The sequence below is a fragment of the Alosa pseudoharengus genome, unplaced genomic scaffold, assembly GCF_046254945.1.
Source record: "Alosa pseudoharengus isolate Yale_2024_CS ecotype anadromous, Long Island Sound unplaced genomic scaffold, YU_APseudo_1.1 YU_APseudo_1.1_scf_6, whole genome shotgun sequence".
Classification (NCBI taxonomy): domain Eukaryota; kingdom Metazoa; phylum Chordata; class Actinopteri; order Clupeiformes; family Clupeidae; genus Alosa; species Alosa pseudoharengus.
Genome location: NW_027468848.1, coordinates 620,001 through 640,000, shown reverse-complemented (window position 1 = coordinate 640,000; position 20,000 = coordinate 620,001). Strand labels below are relative to the sequence as shown.

At 39.5% G+C, this 20,000-nt stretch overlaps 1 protein-coding gene across 1 annotated transcript in view; it reads left to right on the top strand.

Moving 5' to 3' along the window:
- rasal1 (RAS protein activator like 1) overlaps nucleotides 1-20,000 on the top strand; it is a 214,354-nt gene that overhangs the window by 36,345 nt on the left and 158,009 nt on the right. The window contains exon 10 of the mRNA XM_076270677.1: nucleotides 14,592-14,745. Coding sequence (XP_076126792.1) covers nucleotides 14,592-14,745 — 154 coding nt within the window. The remainder of the gene's footprint in view (nucleotides 1-14,591; nucleotides 14,746-20,000) is intronic.

Here is a 20,000-nt window from a genome sequence, read left to right as displayed (position 1 = left end):
AGAGTGCTATAGAGTAGAGTAGAGTGCTATAGAGTAGAGTGCTATAGAGTAGATTAGAGTGCTATAGAGTAGAGTAGAGTGCTATAGAGTAGAGTGCTATAAAGTAGAGTAGAGTGCTATAGAGTACAGTGCTATAGAGTAGAGTGCTATAGAGTAGAGTAGAGTGCTATAGAGTAGAGTGCTATAGAGTGCTATAGAGTAGAGTAGAGTGCTATAGAGTAGAGTAGAGTGCTATAGAGTAGAGTGCTATAGAGTAGAGTGCTATAGAGTAGAGTAGAGTGCTATAGAGTAGAGTAGAGTGCTATAGAGTAGAGTGCTATAGAGTAGAGTGCTATAGAGTAGAGTAGAGTGCTATAGAGTAGATTGCTATAGAGTAGAGTGCTATAGAGTAGATTAGAGTGCTATAGAGTAGAGTAGAGTGCTATAGAGTAGAGTGCTATAGAGTAGAGTGCTATAGAGTAGAGTAGAGTGCTATAGAGTGCTATAGAGTAGAGTAGAGTGCTATAGAGTAGAGTAGAGTGCTATAGAGTAGAGTGCTATAGAGTAGAGTAGAGTGCTATAGAGTAGAGTAGAGTGCTATAGAGTAGAGTGCTATAGAGTAGAGTGCTATAGAGTAGAGTAGAGTGCTATAGAGTAGAGTGATATAGAGTAGAGTAGAGTGCTATAGAGTAGAGTGCTATAGAGTAATGTATTTATTCAATACATTATAAAGCCCTAAAAAGCTCAGAATTAAATATAGAGAAAAGTCCCCTAAATCAATTTATCTTAAAGCACAGTAATCTCACACTAATTAATTTGACAATGCCCAAAACTAAAAAAAGATTAAATTCAATTAGCGAATAAAATCCATCCAAATTCTATCATAGAAAAAGAAAAAGAAAAATATATATCATATTGGACAGAAATCACGAAAACCCAACACAAACTTGAATGTTATCTTGCAATTAAGCACAAATATGAATTGGCCCCATATCTAAAATTCTCTAAGACAAAAAAATATCCAGAAAATTGACTATGTACAGACTCAGCGAGCACAATCTGAATATCGAAACAGGTAGAAGGAAACCCACTGCCAGGAAAGTAAAATAGAAACAGAGCTACACTTCCTAACAGAATGCACATTTTACACAGACCTCAGAGAAACTTTCCTTACAAAAGCAAGTACCATACGCCCTGAAATCTTAGATGAAAATTACAAGGGTAAGCTAAAATATATCCTGGGCGAAATTCCAGAAATTGCACTGGCAGCTGGAAAATATGTACTAGCCTGTCACGAAAGACGAAATGCAACCGTAAGCCAGTGATTCCACCCCTACTGTTGTTTTATCTTCCCCCCCCACCAATTTCACTATTCTATTAACCTACTTTTTCTTCCCTCTATTATTTACATTATCATCTTACCATTGTTTTTTTTTATTAGTATAATTATTATTAATGTCCCCTATTTTGACTATTCCATGTTTTTGCTTTTTGTTTTTTTTTTGCTCTTAATGCTTTGGCAATATTGTAACCTGAACAGTCATGCCAATAAAGCACAATGAAATTGAAATTGAGTAGAGTGCTATAGAGTAGAGTAGAGTGCTATAGAGTAGAGTTATAGTGCTATAGAGTAGAGTAGAGTGCTATAGAGTAGAGTGCTATAGAGTAGAGTTATAGTGCTATAGAGTAGAGTAGAGTGCTATAGGGTAGAGTGCTATAGAGTAGAGTAGAGTGCTGTAGAGTAGAGTGCTATAGAGTGCTATAGAGTAGAGTAGAGTGCTATAGAGTAGAGTAGAGTGCTATAGAGTGCTATAGAGTAGAGTAGAGTGCTATAGAGTAGAGTAGAGTGCTATAGAGTAGAGTGCTGTAGAGTAGAGTGCTATAGAGTAGAGTAGAGTGCTATAGAGTAGAGTAGAGTGCTATAGAGTAGAGTAGAGTGCTATAGAGTGCTATAGAGTAGAGTAGAGTGCTATAGAGTAGAGTGCTATAGAGTAGAGTGCTGTAGAGTAGAGTGCTATAGAGTAGAGTGCTATAGAGTAGAGTGCTATAGAGTAGAGTAGAGTGCTATAGAGTAGAGTAGAGTGCTATAGAGTAGAGTAGAGTGCTATAGAGTAGAGTAGTATAGATTAGAGTAGAGTGCTATAGAGTAGAGTGCTATAGAGTAGAGTGCTATAGAGTAGAGTAGAGTGCTATAGAGTAGAGTGCTATAGATTAGAGTAGAGTGCTATAGAGTAGAGTGCTATAGAGTAGAGTAGAGTGCTATAGAGTAGAGTGCTATAGAGTAGAGTACTATAGAGTAGAGTACTATAGAGTAGAGTAGAGTGCTATAGAGTAGAGTAGAGTGCTATAGAGTAGAGTGATATAGAGTAGAGTAGAGTGCTATAGAGTAGAGTGCTATAGAGTAGAGTGCTATAGAGTAGAGTAGAGTGCTATAGAGTAGAGTAGAGTGCTATAGAGTAGAGTGCTATAGAGTAGAGTGCTATAGAGTAGAGTAGAGTGCTATAGAGTAGAGTGCTATAGAGTAGAGTGCTATAGAGTAGAGTAGAGTGCTATAGAGTAGAGTGCTATAGAGTAGAGTAGAGTGCTATAGAGTAGAGTAGAGTGCTATAGAGTAGAGTAGAGTGCTATAGAGTGCTATAGAGTAGAGTAGAGTGCTATAGAGTAGAGTAGAGTGCTATAGAGTAGAGTGCTATAGAGTAGAGTGCTATAGAGTAGAGTAGAGTGCTATAGAGTAGAGTACTATAGATTAGAGTAGAGTGCTATAGAGTAGAGTGCTATAGAGTAGAGTGCTATAGAGTAGAGTAGAGTGCTATAGAGTAGAGTGCTATAGATTAGAGTAGAGTGCTATAGAGTAGAGTGCTATAGAGTAGAGTGCTATAGAGTAGAGTAGAGTGCTATAGAGTAGAGTGCTATAGAGTAGAGTACTATAGAGTAGAGTACTATAGAGTAGAGTAGAGTGCTATAGAGTAGAGTAGAGTGCTATAGAGTAGAGTGATATAGAGTAGAGTAGAGTGCCATAGAGTAGAGTGCTATAGAGTAGAGTGCTATAGAGTAGAGTAGAGTGCTATAGAGTAGAGTAGAGTGCTATAGAGTATAGAGTAGAGTGCTATAGAGTAGAGTGCTATAGAGTAGAGTGCTATAGAGTAGAGTAGAGTGCTATAGAGTAGAGTAGAGTGCTGTAGAGTAGAGTGCTATAGAGTAGAGTAGAGTGCTGTAGAGTGCTATAGAGTAGAGTGCTATAGAGTAGAGTGCTATAGAGTAGAGTACTATAGAGTAGAGTACTATAGAGTAGAGTAGAGTGCTATAGAGTAGAGTGCTATAGAGTAGAGTAGAGTGCTATAGAGTAGAGTAGAGTGCTATAGAGTAGAGTGCTATAGAGTAGAGTAGAGTGCTGTAGAGTAGAGTGCTATAGAGTAGAGTGCTATAGAGTAGAGTAGAGTGCTGTAGACTAGAGTGCTGTAGACTAGAGTGCTATAGAGTAGAGTGCTATAGAGTAGAGTGCTATAGAGTAGAGTAGAGTGCTATAGAGTAGAGTGCTATAGAGTAGAGTAGAGTGATATATAGTAGAGTAGAGTGCTATAGAGTAGAGTAGAGTGCTATAGAGTAGAGTGCTATAGAGTAGGGTAGAGTGCTATAGAGTAGAGTGCTATAGAGTAGAGTAGAGTGCTATAGAGTAGAGTGCTATAGAGTAGAGTAGAGTGCTATAGAGTAGAGTGCTATAGAGTAGAGTAGAGTGCTATAGAGTAGAGTAGAGTGCTATAGAGTAGATTAGAGTGCTATAGAGTAGAGTGCTATAGAGTAGAGTAGAGTGCTATAGAGTAGAGTTATAGTGCTATAGAGTAGAGTAGAGTGCTATAGAGTAGAGTAGAGTGCTATAGAGTAGAGTTATAGGGCTATAGAGTAGAGTAGAGTGCTATAGAGTAGAGTAGAGTGCTATAGAGTAGAGTAGAGTGCTATAGAGTAGAGTGCTATAGAGTAGAGTGCTATAGAGTAGAGTAGAGTGCTATAGAGTAGAGTAGAGTGCTATAGAGTAGAGTGCTATAGAGTAGAGTGCTATAGAGTAGAGTGCTATAGAGTAGAGTAGAGTGCTATAGAGTAGAGTAGAGTGCTATAGAGTAGAGTAGAGTGCTGTGCTATAGAGTAGAGTAGAGTGCTATAGAGTAGAGTAGAGTGCTATAGAGTAGAGAGCTATAGAGTAGAGAGCTATAGAGTAGAGTAGAGTGCTATAGAGTAGAGTGCTATAGAGTAGAGTGCTATAGAGTAGAGTAGAGTGCTATAGAGTAGAGTGCTATAGAGTAGAGTAGAGTGCTATAGAGTAGAGTAGAGTGCTATAGAGTAGAGTAGAGTGCTATAGAGTGCTATAGAGTAGAGTAGAGTGCTATAGAGTAGAGTAGAGTGCTATAGAGTAGAGTGCTATAGAGTAGAGTGCTATAGAGTAGAGTAGAGTGCTATAGAGTAGAGTACTATAGATTAGAGTAGAGTGCTATAGAGTAGAGTGCTATAGAGTAGAGTGCTATAGAGTAGAGTAGAGTGCTATAGAGTAGAGTGCTATAGATTAGAGTAGAGTGCTATAGAGTAGAGTGCTATAGAGTAGAGTGCTATAGAGTAGAGTAGAGTGCTATAGAGTAGAGTGCTATAGAGTAGAGTACTATAGAGTAGAGTACTATAGAGTAGAGTAGAGTGCTATAGAGTAGAGTAGAGTGCTATAGAGTAGAGTGATATAGAGTAGAGTAGAGTGCCATAGAGTAGAGTGCTATAGAGTAGAGTGCTATAGAGTAGAGTAGAGTGCTATAGAGTAGAGTAGAGTGCTATAGAGTATAGAGTAGAGTGCTATAGAGTAGAGTGCTATAGAGTAGAGTGCTATAGAGTAGAGTAGAGTGCTATAGAGTAGAGTAGAGTGCTGTAGAGTAGAGTGCTATAGAGTAGAGTAGAGTGCTGTAGAGTGCTATAGAGTAGAGTGCTATAGAGTAGAGTGCTATAGAGTAGAGTACTATAGAGTAGAGTACTATAGAGTAGAGTAGAGTGCTATAGAGTAGAGTGCTATAGAGTAGAGTAGAGTGCTATAGAGTAGAGTAGAGTGCTATAGAGTAGAGTGCTATAGAGTAGAGTAGAGTGCTGTAGAGTAGAGTGCTATAGAGTAGAGTGCTATAGAGTAGAGTAGAGTGCTGTAGACTAGAGTGCTGTAGACTAGAGTGCTATAGAGTAGAGTGCTATAGAGTAGAGTGCTATAGAGTAGAGTAGAGTGCTATAGAGTAGAGTGCTATAGAGTAGAGTAGAGTGATATATAGTAGAGTAGAGTGCTATAGAGTAGAGTAGAGTGCTATAGAGTAGAGTGCTATAGAGTAGGGTAGAGTGCTATAGAGTAGAGTGCTATAGAGTAGAGTAGAGTGCTATAGAGTAGAGTGCTATAGAGTAGAGTAGAGTGCTATAGAGTAGAGTGCTATAGAGTAGAGTAGAGTGCTATAGAGTAGAGTAGAGTGCTATAGAGTAGATTAGAGTGCTATAGAGTAGAGTGCTATAGAGTAGAGTAGAGTGCTATAGAGTAGAGTTATAGTGCTATAGAGTAGAGTAGAGTGCTATAGAGTAGAGTAGAGTGCTATAGAGTAGAGTTATAGGGCTATAGAGTAGAGTAGAGTGCTATAGAGTAGAGTAGAGTGCTATAGAGTAGAGTAGAGTGCTATAGAGTAGAGTGCTATAGAGTAGAGTGCTATAGAGTAGAGTAGAGTGCTATAGAGTAGAGTAGAGTGCTATAGAGTAGAGTGCTATAGAGTAGAGTGCTATAGAGTAGAGTGCTATAGAGTAGAGTAGAGTGCTATAGAGTAGAGTAGAGTGCTATAGAGTAGAGTAGAGTGCTGTGCTATAGAGTAGAGTAGAGTGCTATAGAGTAGAGTAGAGTGCTATAGAGTAGAGAGCTATAGAGTAGAGAGCTATAGAGTAGAGTAGAGTGCTATAGAGTAGAGTGCTATAGAGTAGAGTGCTATAGAGTAGAGTAGAGTGCTATAGAGTAGAGTGCTATAGAGTAGAGTTAGAGTGCTATAGAGTAGAGTGCTATAGAGTAGAGTAGAGTGCTATAGAGTAGAGTAGAGTGCTATAAAGTAGAATGCTATAGAGTAGAGTGCTATAGAGTAGAGTAGAGTGCTATAGAGTAGTCCTAGTGCTACTGGACCTTAGTGCAGCATTTGACACTGTTGATCACAATATTTTACTACACAGACTAGAACACTGGGTTGGATTTACAGGCATAGTTATCAGCTGGCTAAAATCATACCTACAAGAAAGGAGCTTCTTTGTTGCCATCGGAAACTGTACCTCAACACCAACGTCCTTGACCCTGTGGTGTTCCCCAGGGGTCGATCTTGGGGCCACTATTATTCAACCTCTATATGCTCCCACTTGGACAAATCATTAAAAATAATTTGATTTCATATCATAGCTATGCAGATGACACACAAATTTACTTAGCTCTATCACCAAACGACTATGGTCCTCTTGAATGTATGTGTCAGTGTATAGAACAAATTAACACCTGGATGTCTCAAAATTTTCTTCAGCTGAACAAAGAAAAAACTGAAGTAATTATATTTGGTAAAAACGAGGAAAGACTTAGGGTTGCCACTCTCCTTGACACAAAAGGGTTGAAGGCAAAGGATACTGTTAAACATCTTGGTGTATTAATTGACAGTGATTTCAATTTCAACAGCCACATGAAAGCGATAACTAAATCAGCTTTTTACCACCTCAAAAATATTGCCAAACTCAGAGGGCTGATGTCAAAACATGACTTAGAAAAACTCATTCATGCATTTATCTCCAGCAGGGTTGATTACTGCAATGGACTGTTCACAGGCCTTCCTAAAAAGACTATTAAACAGCTTCAGGTGGTACAAAATGCAGCAGCTAGGATTCTAACAAAAACTAAAAGAACTGACCACATTACTCCAATTCTTAAGTCCTTGCACTGGCTTCCAGTAAGTCACAGAATTGACTTTAAAGCACTATTGCTTGTTTATAAATCAGTAAATGGAGCAGGACCTAAATACTTGTCAGACATGCTTCAGCAGTACACACCTTCTCGTCCTCTCAGGTCCCAGGTGAAAAACCTGTTAGTAAAACCTACAGTTAGAACTAAACATGGTGAAGCAGCTTTTAGCTGCTATGCAGCTCAGCTGTGGAACCAACTTTCGGATGACATCAAAAAGGCCCCAACTGTAGCCAGTTTTAAATCTAGACTTAAGACCAAACTGTTCTCAGATGCTTTCTGCTAACTGTGCCGAGTTACAAATTCTGAATCTGCCTTGATAATTATTCTACTTTGTCTTTTATTACTTTTTTTTACTACTTTTGCCTTTGTTTTTGCTTACTAATTATTCTTTATTTTTAAACGATTTTACCTTGTGTTTTATGTTTTTGTTTTCATTATGATCTTTACCTTTTAACTATTCTTTGACTATATTGCCCTTCTATGCTTTTATTTGTTATTATTGTTTGGTTTTGTTTATGTAAAGCACATTGAATGACCTCTGTGTATGAAATGCGCTATATAAATAAACTTTACTTGACTTGACTTGACTAGAGTAGAGTGCTATAGAGTAGAGTGCTATAGAGTAGAGTGCTATAGAGTAGAGTAGAGTGCTATAGAGTAGAGTGCTATAGAGTAGAGTACTATAGAGTAGAGTAGAGTGCTATAGAGTAGAGTAGAGTGCTATAGATTAGAGTGCTATAGAGTAGAGTGCTATAGAGTAGAGTGCTATAGAGTAGAGTTAGAGTGCTATAGAGTAGAGTGCTATAGAGTAGAGTGCTATAGAGTAGAGTGCTATAGAGTAGAGTTAGAGTGCTATAGAGTAGAGTGCTATAGAGTAGAGTGCTATAGAGTAGATTAGAGTGCTATAGAGTAGAGTAGAGTATGAGTGCTATAGAGTAGAGTGCTATAGAGTAGAGTGCTATAGAGTAGAGTAGAGTAGAGTGCTATAGAGTAGAGTAGAGTGCTATAGAGTAGAGTAGAGTGCTATAGAGTAGAGTGCTATAGAGTAGAGTGCTATAGAGTAGAGTAGAGTGCTATAGAGTAGAGTGCTATAGAGTAGAGTGCTATAGAGTAGATTAGAGTGCTATAGAGTAGAGTAGAGTGCTATAGAGTAGAGTGCTATAGAGTAGATTAGAGTGCTATAGAGTAGAGTGCTATAGAGTAGATTAGAGTGCTATAGAGTAGAGTAGAGTGCTATAGAGTAGAGTAGAGTGCTATAGAGTAGAGTAGAGTAGAGTGCTATAGAGTAGAGTGCTATAGATTAGAGTAGAGTGCTATAGAGTAGAGTGCTATAGAGTAGAGTGCTATAGAGTAGAGTAGAGTGCTATAGAGTAGAGTGCTATAGAGTAGAGTACTATAGAGTAGAGTACTATAGAGTAGAGTAGAGTGCTATAGAGTAGAGTAGAGTGCTATAGAGTAGAGTGATATAGAGTAGAGTAGAGTGCCATAGAGTAGAGTGCTATAGAGTAGAGTGCTATAGAGTAGAGTAGAGTGCTATAGAGTAGAGTAGAGTGCTATAGAGTATAGAGTAGAGTGCTATAGAGTAGAGTGCTATAGAGTAGAGTGCTATAGAGTAGAGTAGAGTGCTATAGAGTAGAGTAGAGTGCTGTAGAGTAGAGTGCTATAGAGTAGAGTAGAGTGCTGTAGAGTGCTATAGAGTAGAGTGCTATAGAGTAGAGTGCTATAGAGTAGAGTACTATAGAGTAGAGTACTATAGAGTAGAGTAGAGTGCTATAGAGTAGAGTGCTATAGAGTAGAGTAGAGTGCTATAGAGTAGAGTAGAGTGCTATAGAGTAGAGTGCTATAGAGTAGAGTAGAGTGCTGTAGAGTAGAGTGCTATAGAGTAGAGTGCTATAGAGTAGAGTAGAGTGCTGTAGACTAGAGTGCTGTAGACTAGAGTGCTATAGAGTAGAGTGCTATAGAGTAGAGTGCTATAGAGTAGAGTAGAGTGCTATAGAGTAGAGTGCTATAGAGTAGAGTAGAGTGATATATAGTAGAGTAGAGTGCTATAGAGTAGAGTAGAGTGCTATAGAGTAGAGTGCTATAGAGTAGGGTAGAGTGCTATAGAGTAGAGTGCTATAGAGTAGAGTAGAGTGCTATAGAGTAGAGTGCTATAGAGTAGAGTAGAGTGCTATAGAGTAGAGTGCTATAGAGTAGAGTAGAGTGCTATAGAGTAGAGTAGAGTGCTATAGAGTAGATTAGAGTGCTATAGAGTAGAGTGCTATAGAGTAGAGTAGAGTGCTATAGAGTAGAGTTATAGTGCTATAGAGTAGAGTAGAGTGCTATAGAGTAGAGTAGAGTGCTATAGAGTAGAGTTATAGGGCTATAGAGTAGAGTAGAGTGCTATAGAGTAGAGTAGAGTGCTATAGAGTAGAGTAGAGTGCTATAGAGTAGAGTGCTATAGAGTAGAGTGCTATAGAGTAGAGTAGAGTGCTATAGAGTAGAGTAGAGTGCTATAGAGTAGAGTGCTATAGAGTAGAGTGCTATAGAGTAGAGTGCTATAGAGTAGAGTAGAGTGCTATAGAGTAGAGTAGAGTGCTATAGAGTAGAGTAGAGTGCTGTGCTATAGAGTAGAGTAGAGTGCTATAGAGTAGAGTAGAGTGCTATAGAGTAGAGAGCTATAGAGTAGAGAGCTATAGAGTAGAGTAGAGTGCTATAGAGTAGAGTGCTATAGAGTAGAGTGCTATAGAGTAGAGTAGAGTGCTATAGAGTAGAGTGCTATAGAGTAGAGTAGAGTGCTATAGAGTAGAGTAGAGTGCTATAGAGTAGAGTAGAGTGCTATAGAGTGCTATAGAGTAGAGTAGAGTGCTATAGAGTAGAGTAGAGTGCTATAGAGTAGAGTGCTATAGAGTAGAGTGCTATAGAGTAGAGTAGAGTGCTATAGAGTAGAGTACTATAGATTAGAGTAGAGTGCTATAGAGTAGAGTGCTATAGAGTAGAGTGCTATAGAGTAGAGTAGAGTGCTATAGAGTAGAGTGCTATAGATTAGAGTAGAGTGCTATAGAGTAGAGTGCTATAGAGTAGAGTGCTATAGAGTAGAGTAGAGTGCTATAGAGTAGAGTGCTATAGAGTAGAGTACTATAGAGTAGAGTACTATAGAGTAGAGTAGAGTGCTATAGAGTAGAGTAGAGTGCTATAGAGTAGAGTGATATAGAGTAGAGTAGAGTGCCATAGAGTAGAGTGCTATAGAGTAGAGTGCTATAGAGTAGAGTAGAGTGCTATAGAGTAGAGTAGAGTGCTATAGAGTATAGAGTAGAGTGCTATAGAGTAGAGTGCTATAGAGTAGAGTGCTATAGAGTAGAGTAGAGTGCTATAGAGTAGAGTAGAGTGCTGTAGAGTAGAGTGCTATAGAGTAGAGTAGAGTGCTGTAGAGTGCTATAGAGTAGAGTGCTATAGAGTAGAGTGCTATAGAGTAGAGTACTATAGAGTAGAGTACTATAGAGTAGAGTAGAGTGCTATAGAGTAGAGTGCTATAGAGTAGAGTAGAGTGCTATAGAGTAGAGTAGAGTGCTATAGAGTAGAGTGCTATAGAGTAGAGTAGAGTGCTGTAGAGTAGAGTGCTATAGAGTAGAGTGCTATAGAGTAGAGTAGAGTGCTGTAGACTAGAGTGCTGTAGACTAGAGTGCTATAGAGTAGAGTGCTATAGAGTAGAGTGCTATAGAGTAGAGTAGAGTGCTATAGAGTAGAGTGCTATAGAGTAGAGTAGAGTGATATATAGTAGAGTAGAGTGCTATAGAGTAGAGTAGAGTGCTATAGAGTAGAGTGCTATAGAGTAGGGTAGAGTGCTATAGAGTAGAGTGCTATAGAGTAGAGTAGAGTGCTATAGAGTAGAGTGCTATAGAGTAGAGTAGAGTGCTATAGAGTAGAGTGCTATAGAGTAGAGTAGAGTGCTATAGAGTAGAGTAGAGTGCTATAGAGTAGATTAGAGTGCTATAGAGTAGAGTGCTATAGAGTAGAGTAGAGTGCTATAGAGTAGAGTTATAGTGCTATAGAGTAGAGTAGAGTGCTATAGAGTAGAGTAGAGTGCTATAGAGTAGAGTTATAGGGCTATAGAGTAGAGTAGAGTGCTATAGAGTAGAGTAGAGTGCTATAGAGTAGAGTAGAGTGCTATAGAGTAGAGTGCTATAGAGTAGAGTGCTATAGAGTAGAGTAGAGTGCTATAGAGTAGAGTAGAGTGCTATAGAGTAGAGTGCTATAGAGTAGAGTGCTATAGAGTAGAGTGCTATAGAGTAGAGTAGAGTGCTATAGAGTAGAGTAGAGTGCTATAGAGTAGAGTAGAGTGCTGTGCTATAGAGTAGAGTAGAGTGCTATAGAGTAGAGTAGAGTGCTATAGAGTAGAGAGCTATAGAGTAGAGAGCTATAGAGTAGAGTAGAGTGCTATAGAGTAGAGTGCTATAGAGTAGAGTGCTATAGAGTAGAGTAGAGTGCTATAGAGTAGAGTGCTATAGAGTAGAGTTAGAGTGCTATAGAGTAGAGTGCTATAGAGTAGAGTAGAGTGCTATAGAGTAGAGTAGAGTGCTATAAAGTAGAATGCTATAGAGTAGAGTGCTATAGAGTAGAGTAGAGTGCTATAGAGTAGTCCTAGTGCTACTGGACCTTAGTGCAGCATTTGACACTGTTGATCACAATATTTTACTACACAGACTAGAACACTGGGTTGGATTTACAGGCATAGTTATCAGCTGGCTAAAATCATACCTACAAGAAAGGAGCTTCTTTGTTGCCATCGGAAACTGTACCTCAACACCAACGTCCTTGACCCTGTGGTGTTCCCCAGGGGTCGATCTTGGGGCCACTATTATTCAACCTCTATATGCTCCCACTTGGACAAATCATTAAAAATAATTTGATTTCATATCATAGCTATGCAGATGACACACAAATTTACTTAGCTCTATCACCAAACGACTATGGTCCTCTTGAATGTATGTGTCAGTGTATAGAACAAATTAACACCTGGATGTCTCAAAATTTTCTTCAGCTGAACAAAGAAAAAACTGAAGTAATTATATTTGGTAAAAACGAGGAAAGACTTAGGGTTGCCACTCTCCTTGACACAAAAGGGTTGAAGGCAAAGGATACTGTTAAACATCTTGGTGTATTAATTGACAGTGATTTCAATTTCAACAGCCACATGAAAGCGATAACTAAATCAGCTTTTTACCACCTCAAAAATATTGCCAAACTCAGAGGGCTGATGTCAAAACATGACTTAGAAAAACTCATTCATGCATTTATCTCCAGCAGGGTTGATTACTGCAATGGACTGTTCACAGGCCTTCCTAAAAAGACTATTAAACAGCTTCAGGTGGTACAAAATGCAGCAGCTAGGATTCTAACAAAAACTAAAAGAACTGACCACATTACTCCAATTCTTAAGTCCTTGCACTGGCTTCCAGTAAGTCACAGAATTGACTTTAAAGCACTATTGCTTGTTTATAAATCAGTAAATGGAGCAGGACCTAAATACTTGTCAGACATGCTTCAGCAGTACACACCTTCTCGTCCTCTCAGGTCCCAGGTGAAAAACCTGTTAGTAAAACCTACAGTTAGAACTAAACATGGTGAAGCAGCTTTTAGCTGCTATGCAGCTCAGCTGTGGAACCAACTTTCGGATGACATCAAAAAGGCCCCAACTGTAGCCAGTTTTAAATCTAGACTTAAGACCAAACTGTTCTCAGATGCTTTCTGCTAACTGTGCCGAGTTACAAATTCTGAATCTGCCTTGATAATTATTCTACTTTGTCTTTTATTACTTTTTTTTACTACTTTTGCCTTTGTTTTTGCTTACTAATTATTCTTTATTTTTAAACGATTTTACCTTGTGTTTTATGTTTTTGTTTTCATTATGATCTTTACCTTTTAACTATTCTTTGACTATATTGCCCTTCTATGCTTTTATTTGTTATTATTGTTTGGTTTTGTTTATGTAAAGCACATTGAATGACCTCTGTGTATGAAATGCGCTATATAAATAAACTTTACTTGACTTGACTTGACTAGAGTAGAGTGCTATAGAGTAGAGTGCTATAGAGTAGAGTGCTATAGAGTAGAGTAGAGTGCTATAGAGTAGAGTGCTATAGAGTAGAGTACTATAGAGTAGAGTAGAGTGCTATAGAGTAGAGTAGAGTGCTATAGATTAGAGTGCTATAGAGTAGAGTGCTATAGAGTAGAGTGCTATAGAGTAGAGTTAGAGTGCTATAGAGTAGAGTGCTATAGAGTAGAGTGCTATAGAGTAGAGTGCTATAGAGTAGAGTTAGAGTGCTATAGAGTAGAGTGCTATAGAGTAGAGTGCTATAGAGTAGATTAGAGTGCTATAGAGTAGAGTAGAGTATGAGTGCTATAGAGTAGAGTGCTATAGAGTAGAGTGCTATAGAGTAGAGTAGAGTAGAGTGCTATAGAGTAGAGTAGAGTGCTATAGAGTAGAGTAGAGTGCTATAGAGTAGAGTGCTATAGAGTAGAGTGCTATAGAGTAGAGTAGAGTGCTATAGAGTAGAGTGCTATAGAGTAGAGTGCTATAGAGTAGATTAGAGTGCTATAGAGTAGAGTAGAGTGCTATAGAGTAGAGTGCTATAGAGTAGATTAGAGTGCTATAGAGTAGAGTGCTATAGAGTAGATTAGAGTGCTATAGAGTAGAGTAGAGTGCTATAGAGTAGAGTAGAGTGCTATAGAGTAGAGTAGAGTAGAGTGCTATAGAGTAGAGTGCTATAGAGTAGATTAGAGTGCTATAGAGTAGAGTATGAGTGCTACAGAATATGAGTTAGAGTGCTATAGAGTAGAGTAGAGTGCTATAGAGTAGAGTAGAGTGCTATAGAGTAGAGTGCTATAGAGTAGAGTGCTATAGAGTAGAGTAGCGTGCTATAGAGTAGAGTGCTATAGAGTAGAGTGCTATAGAGTAGAGTAGAGTGCTATAGAGTAGAGTAGAGTGCTATGCTGCGCTCTGTGGTCTTCAGTAGAAAGCCTCCTTTTGTTACTGTCTGTTACTCTGGTTACGCATACATGCACACACATCAGACAAATTATTTATTTGTATGACTGTGGAATGATCAACATTGAGCAGAAGGTGTCATCAATAAATGTACACCCTATTTTGGGTTTGACATGAACGTAGCATCATTGGTAAGAGGAATAGAAAACCATTACCATCAGGTGGTTAGCCTGACTCTCCTTGGTGTCTCATTGGTAAGAGAAATAGAAAACTATTACCAGCAGGCGGTTAGCCAGACTGTCTCCTTGATGTCTCTGACATGCATGGGCTTGTTTATATGTGGAGTTTTACGTTGTGTTGGATGCACCGTTATGTTTGCAATTGCACTCTTCCCTTCACCTGCATCATATTTAATACAGAGGGGCACATGGTGCAGAGCTGGCTTGGCGTTAGCTGGTTAGCATGTTGTCAGGGCAACACAGAGCATAGCCATTTTTGACATTTATTCAAAATGTTTCTTCTTTCAGACTCTCTTGCTGTTGTACACTAAAAAACAACATGCACACCACCTGTAACAGCACTTCAGAGTGCAGATAATTTGCTCTCACTGTCACCTTGCAGTCTCAAACTCTCATCTGATTGGTGATTGGTGCTGTCTATCAGGTGGAGGACCCCACCCCTCTGACCCTGCTGGAGGAAGTGACAACAGTAGAGAGTCGTCAGGACGTTGCCATGACGCTGGTGAAGATCTACCTGGGCCAAGGGCTGGTGGTGCCCTTTCTAGACTACCTCAACACCAGAGAGGTCCACCACACCAGTACGCACCTGTGTGTGTGTGTGTGCGCGCATGTGTGTGTGTGTGTGTGTGTGTGTGTGTGTGTGTGCCCTATGGAGTGGGATAGCTGTCAAAATATTCGTGTCCATAGATTTGATACACGTGCGTATTTGTCTGTAGTTGTGCATAAAATAAATATTTGTGAATTCTCGAATGAGTCCAGTCGTGCATAAAATATGTTGTGTGTATTTTATCCACCAGAATACGGATGGAAAAAAAATATGAATTCAAAATTACGAGTACGAAATCAAACTTTACAGTTAGTCTTTCTTTGGTACGAGTACGACTTCGCACAAGTGACTCAACTGTCAAAATACGTCATCACCGCATTCACAGGCATTACTTGTTGAGAAAAGAAACATAGATCGAGATCAAGACTGCGCATGCGCTGAGACGAATCCGGCGGGGGCAGTGCCATTACTGCGGGTTAGGCACGTCGGCGCTAATGTTTGTGATAGCTGATAGCTACCTGTGGAGTTGAACAAATCGTCTTTTCCCCCCCTTCGTTTATTGTCTTACGATGTCGGGAAGAACCTGTTGTGTGTTCGGCTGTTACAACAGCAGTGGGAAAATACAGATATGGAACAAAAATATATAAGTTTCCCCGCCGTTATTACACAGCCTGCCCCTGTGTAACACCATACATAAGCACTACACAGATTCCCAGGGCGAGCCGAAGACCAAGCTGTTCGTCAGAAGTGGATTGTGAACATCAACCGAAAGGATTTTGTTCCGAACAAACATATCGCGGTAAGTTTTGTTTAACAGTATTAATCTTAAATCTTGCCAGTTGCCACAATGACTAGCATGCTGTTGTCTAGTCTTGCATGGCGATACTTTAACGCTATCTATTGGTGTGTTAAGACATGGCACCAAATATTTGACGTAGAAGCAAAACTGTAAAGTAAGTGTGTGCTAGGAACTTCGGTAGTCGCCAGAATAATTATCTCCATCAACTAAATGGCACTATTGAAAAATGATTCGCTTTAACTACTAACGTTAGGGCAGCCATGGTGGCCATCAAATCAACATGATTGGCATTACAAACAGAAAACGTATGATGTTGTTCGGGGGCGGGCGACATTATGCTAGTTTCAAGATTGCTTTCCTTCTTTGGTAACGTTAACCATGAAAACATCAGTCATTTGGAAAGATCTTATTGCGTTTTCCTCCGATTTAGTATTGTAATAAACAGTTTTTGGGTAGCACTCACATTTAAAACTCACTTGGATATTTGATGTAGATGTTGTGCAAAATGTTCATGATTGTTTTGGGGTTAAATTTGTTGCTGTGCTGAGTTATAGTCTACATGTAAGTCAATGTCCTTTTCTATTTGTATTTTATCAGGGGTCAATGTCATCTCCCAAACCTCAATGGCACCTCCCAAAAGAAGATGGCATCCAGTGTCCAGATACTGCAGACCACAACTACAGTTTTAAGTCAACAAAAGACTGTGACACAAACTGATCAGTGTAGGCCTATGATTTGGATGACAAAGACTCAGAATTTACACAGGCTTGGGCATGGACAGTTTTTGGCAATTTTTGTACGCCATTATGGCTTTTCACTCACAACTAAGGACCATCAAGTTAGCTGTCCCTGAACAACTGTTGCTTGTTCTAATGAGGCTCCGTCCATACTTCCACATAGGGATTTGTTGATAAATCTATACTTACCTTTTGAATTACTACTGTTTAGTGTGTCTTTTTACCCATATTTCCACACAGGGATTTATTCATTAATCTATTCTTACCTTTTGAATAACTACTGTTTAGTGTCTTTTTTGCACATACTTCCACACAGGGATTTATTGATTAATCTATGCCTACCTACACAGAGAATTATATTTATATTTGAATCATTACTTTAAAATTGAGCCATTACTGTTGATATCCTGTCTAAATATTTTCCACAGACTGACCTGGTCCAGTCTATTTGACCTCGGCCTAGTAGCATATTTGAACCTTTTTGTACATATGGCCGATACAAACTTTTCTCATCTGTCGTCCCTCGTTGGTGGAACGCACTACCTGTTCCTACTAGAGCAGGGACATCCCTCGACATCTTCAAAAATGTCTGAAAACCCAGGTCTTCAGAGATCATCTCCTCTCATAGCACTACTACAGACAATTGCACTCATTGATGCACTTATTGTGTTTTTTTTGTATTGTTAGAATTGCTCTTAAAAGCTTTAAATGTTTTTACCATGTTGCAAGTCGCTTTGGCTAAAAAGCGTCAGCCTAATGTAATGTAATTGTAGTAATAATAATATAACAACAATTGGTATGTGTGATACATGTATTGTATAAATTAAATGAAGTGTCAAGTTCAAATAAACTGTAATTATTAATACATCAACAACTGTTCTTTATTCCATTGTGCACAAGTTCCAAGCACATGTGTCCTCTTGTGAGGGCTGAAGACATCTTTTGGGAGGTGCTCTTCCAGATGACATTGACCCCTGATAAAATACAAATATAGAGAAAAGGACATTGACTTACAAACTCAACACAACAACAAATTTAACCCAAAAACAAACATCTACATCAAATATCCAAGTGAGTTTTAAATGTGAGTGTTACCCAAAAACTGTTTATTACAATACTGAATCGGAGGAAAACGCACTAAGATCTTTCCAAATGACTGATGTTTTCATGGTTAGCCTAACGTTACCAAAGAAGGAAAGCAATCTTGCAACTAGCATAGTGTCGCCTGCCCCCGAACTCCATACGTTTTCTGTTTGTAATGCCAAATCATGTTGATTTGATGGCCACCATGGCTGCCCTAACGTTAGTAGTTAAAGCGAATAATTTTTCAATAGTGCCATTTAGTTGATGGAGATAATTATTCTGGCGACTACCGAAGTTCCTAGCACACACTTACTTTACAGTTTTGCTTCTACGTCAAATATTTGGTGCCATGTCTTAACACACCAATAGATAGCGTTAAAGTATCGCCATGCAAGACTAAACAACATGCTAGTCATTGTGGCAACTGGCAAGATTTAAGATTAATACTGTTAAACAAAACTTACCGTGATATGTTTGTTCGGAACAAAATCCTTTCGGTTGATGTTCACAATCCACTTCTGACGAACAGCTTGGTCTTCGGCTCGCCCTGGGAATCTGTGTAGTGCTTATGTATGGTGTTACACAGGGGCAGGCTGTATAATAACGGCGGGGGAACTTATATATTTTTGTTCCATATCTGTATTTTCCCACTGCTGTTGTAACAGCCGAACACACAACAGGTTCTTCCCGACATCGTAAGACAATAAACGAAGGGGGGAAAAGACAATTTGTTCAACTCCACAGGTAGCTATCAGCTATCACAAACATTAGCGCCGACGTGCCTAACCCGCAGTAATTGCACTGCCCCCGCCGGATTCGTCTCAGCGCATGCGCAGTCTTGATCTCGATCTATGTTTCTTTTCTCATCAAGTAATGCCTGTGAATGCGGCGATGACGTATTTTGACAGTTGAGTCACTTGTGCGAAGTCGTACTCGTACCAAAGAAAGCCTAACTGTAAAGTTTGATTTCGTACTTGTAATTTTGAATTCATATTTTTTTTCCATCCGTATTCTGATGGATAAAATACACACAATATATTTTATGCACGACTGGACTCATTCGAGAATTCACAAATATTTATTTTATGCACAACTACAGACAAATACGCACGTGTATCAAATCTATGGACACGAATATTTTGACAGCTATCCCACTCCATAGTGCCCTTTCTAGACTACCTCAACACCAGAGAGGTAGTCTTAATCTGTAGTCTTAAAAGAGTTAGAAGAGTTCTCCCACGTGTATTCCCACGTGTGTGTGTGTGTGTGTGTATGATAGTGAGTGTGTGAGAGTTTGTGTGTGTGTGTGTGTGTGTATGATAGTGCGTGTGTGAGAGTTTGTGTGTGTGTGTGAGAGAGAGTGTGTGTGTGTGTGTGTGTGTGTGTGTGTGTGTGTGTGTGTGTGTATGATAGTGAGTGTGTGTGTGTGTGAGAGAGTGAGTGTGTGTGGTTGTAAGCATGTGCTCTCTTGTCTCTATATTTATCTCCTGTCCAATTATTCTCCTCCTCCGTGTGTGTCGTCGTGGCTTCACAAGCTGTTTGGCACTAATGATGTTTTTCTCTCTATTTCCATCCACACACCAGTCCAGTCCAGTCCAGAACCCTACAGTCCAGTCCAGAACCCTACCGTCCAGCCCAGAACCCTACAGTCCAGTTTAGAACCCTACAGTCCAGTCCAGAACCCTACAGTCCAGTCTAGTCCAGAACCCTACAGTCCAGTCTAGTCCAGAACCCTACAGTCCAGTCCAGAACCCTACAGTCCAGTCCAGAACTTTACAGTTCAGTCTAGAACCCTACAGTCAAGTCCAGTCCAGAACCCTACAGTCCAGTTTAGTCTAGTCCAGAACCCTCCTTCTCTTTCCCTCCATACAAATGGTGCATTTATTCATGTACATTCAAATAGTTATTTATCACATTTAGTAATTATTATACTCAGTAAGTTAGTTAGTCAGTCATTATACTCAGTAAGTTAGTTAGTCAGTCATTATACTCAGTATGTTATTTAGTCATTATACTCAGTAAGTTTGATAGTTAGTTTATTTGTGTTCACAGCGGGGGGGGGGGGCTCTGTGTCGTGTGTGGCTGCTGACAAACAAAAGCTCCCCACGTCTCCATAGCAACTGGGCAGGAAGTGTCTTCAGACGGAGGAGAGATGGAGACAAACACAGGTGGGGAGGAGAGGAGAGGGGGAGGAAGCAGGAGGAGGGGTGGGAGAAGATGATGAGTGGAGAGAAGAGGAGAAGAGAGGGAAGGAAGAGAGGGAGAGAGAAAGAGAAGAAATGGAGATGGGACAAGAGAGGAGAGGAGGGAAAAGGGAGAGGGGGAGAGGAGAGGATAAGAGCAAAAAGAGGGAAGAGGAGGGGGAGGTTGAAAGAGAGGAGGAAGGGGATGCTTAGTTACGTTTGTCTAAACATTTCCTTCTTGCTCTGTTTTATTTGTGGTTTGTGTTGAGCTTTGCTGCTGTAAAGTTAAGATAGGGGAATTTGGGGTGGATTTTAGGGTTAGCTAACTGACTAACTAGCAGGATAAGGTTTAGGGTTAGCTAACTGACTAGCTGGATAATGATTAGCTAATTGACTAGCATGATAAGGTTTAGGGTTACCTAACTGACTAACTGGGTAAGGGTTAGTTAACTGACTAGCTGGGTAAGGGTTAGCTAACTGACTA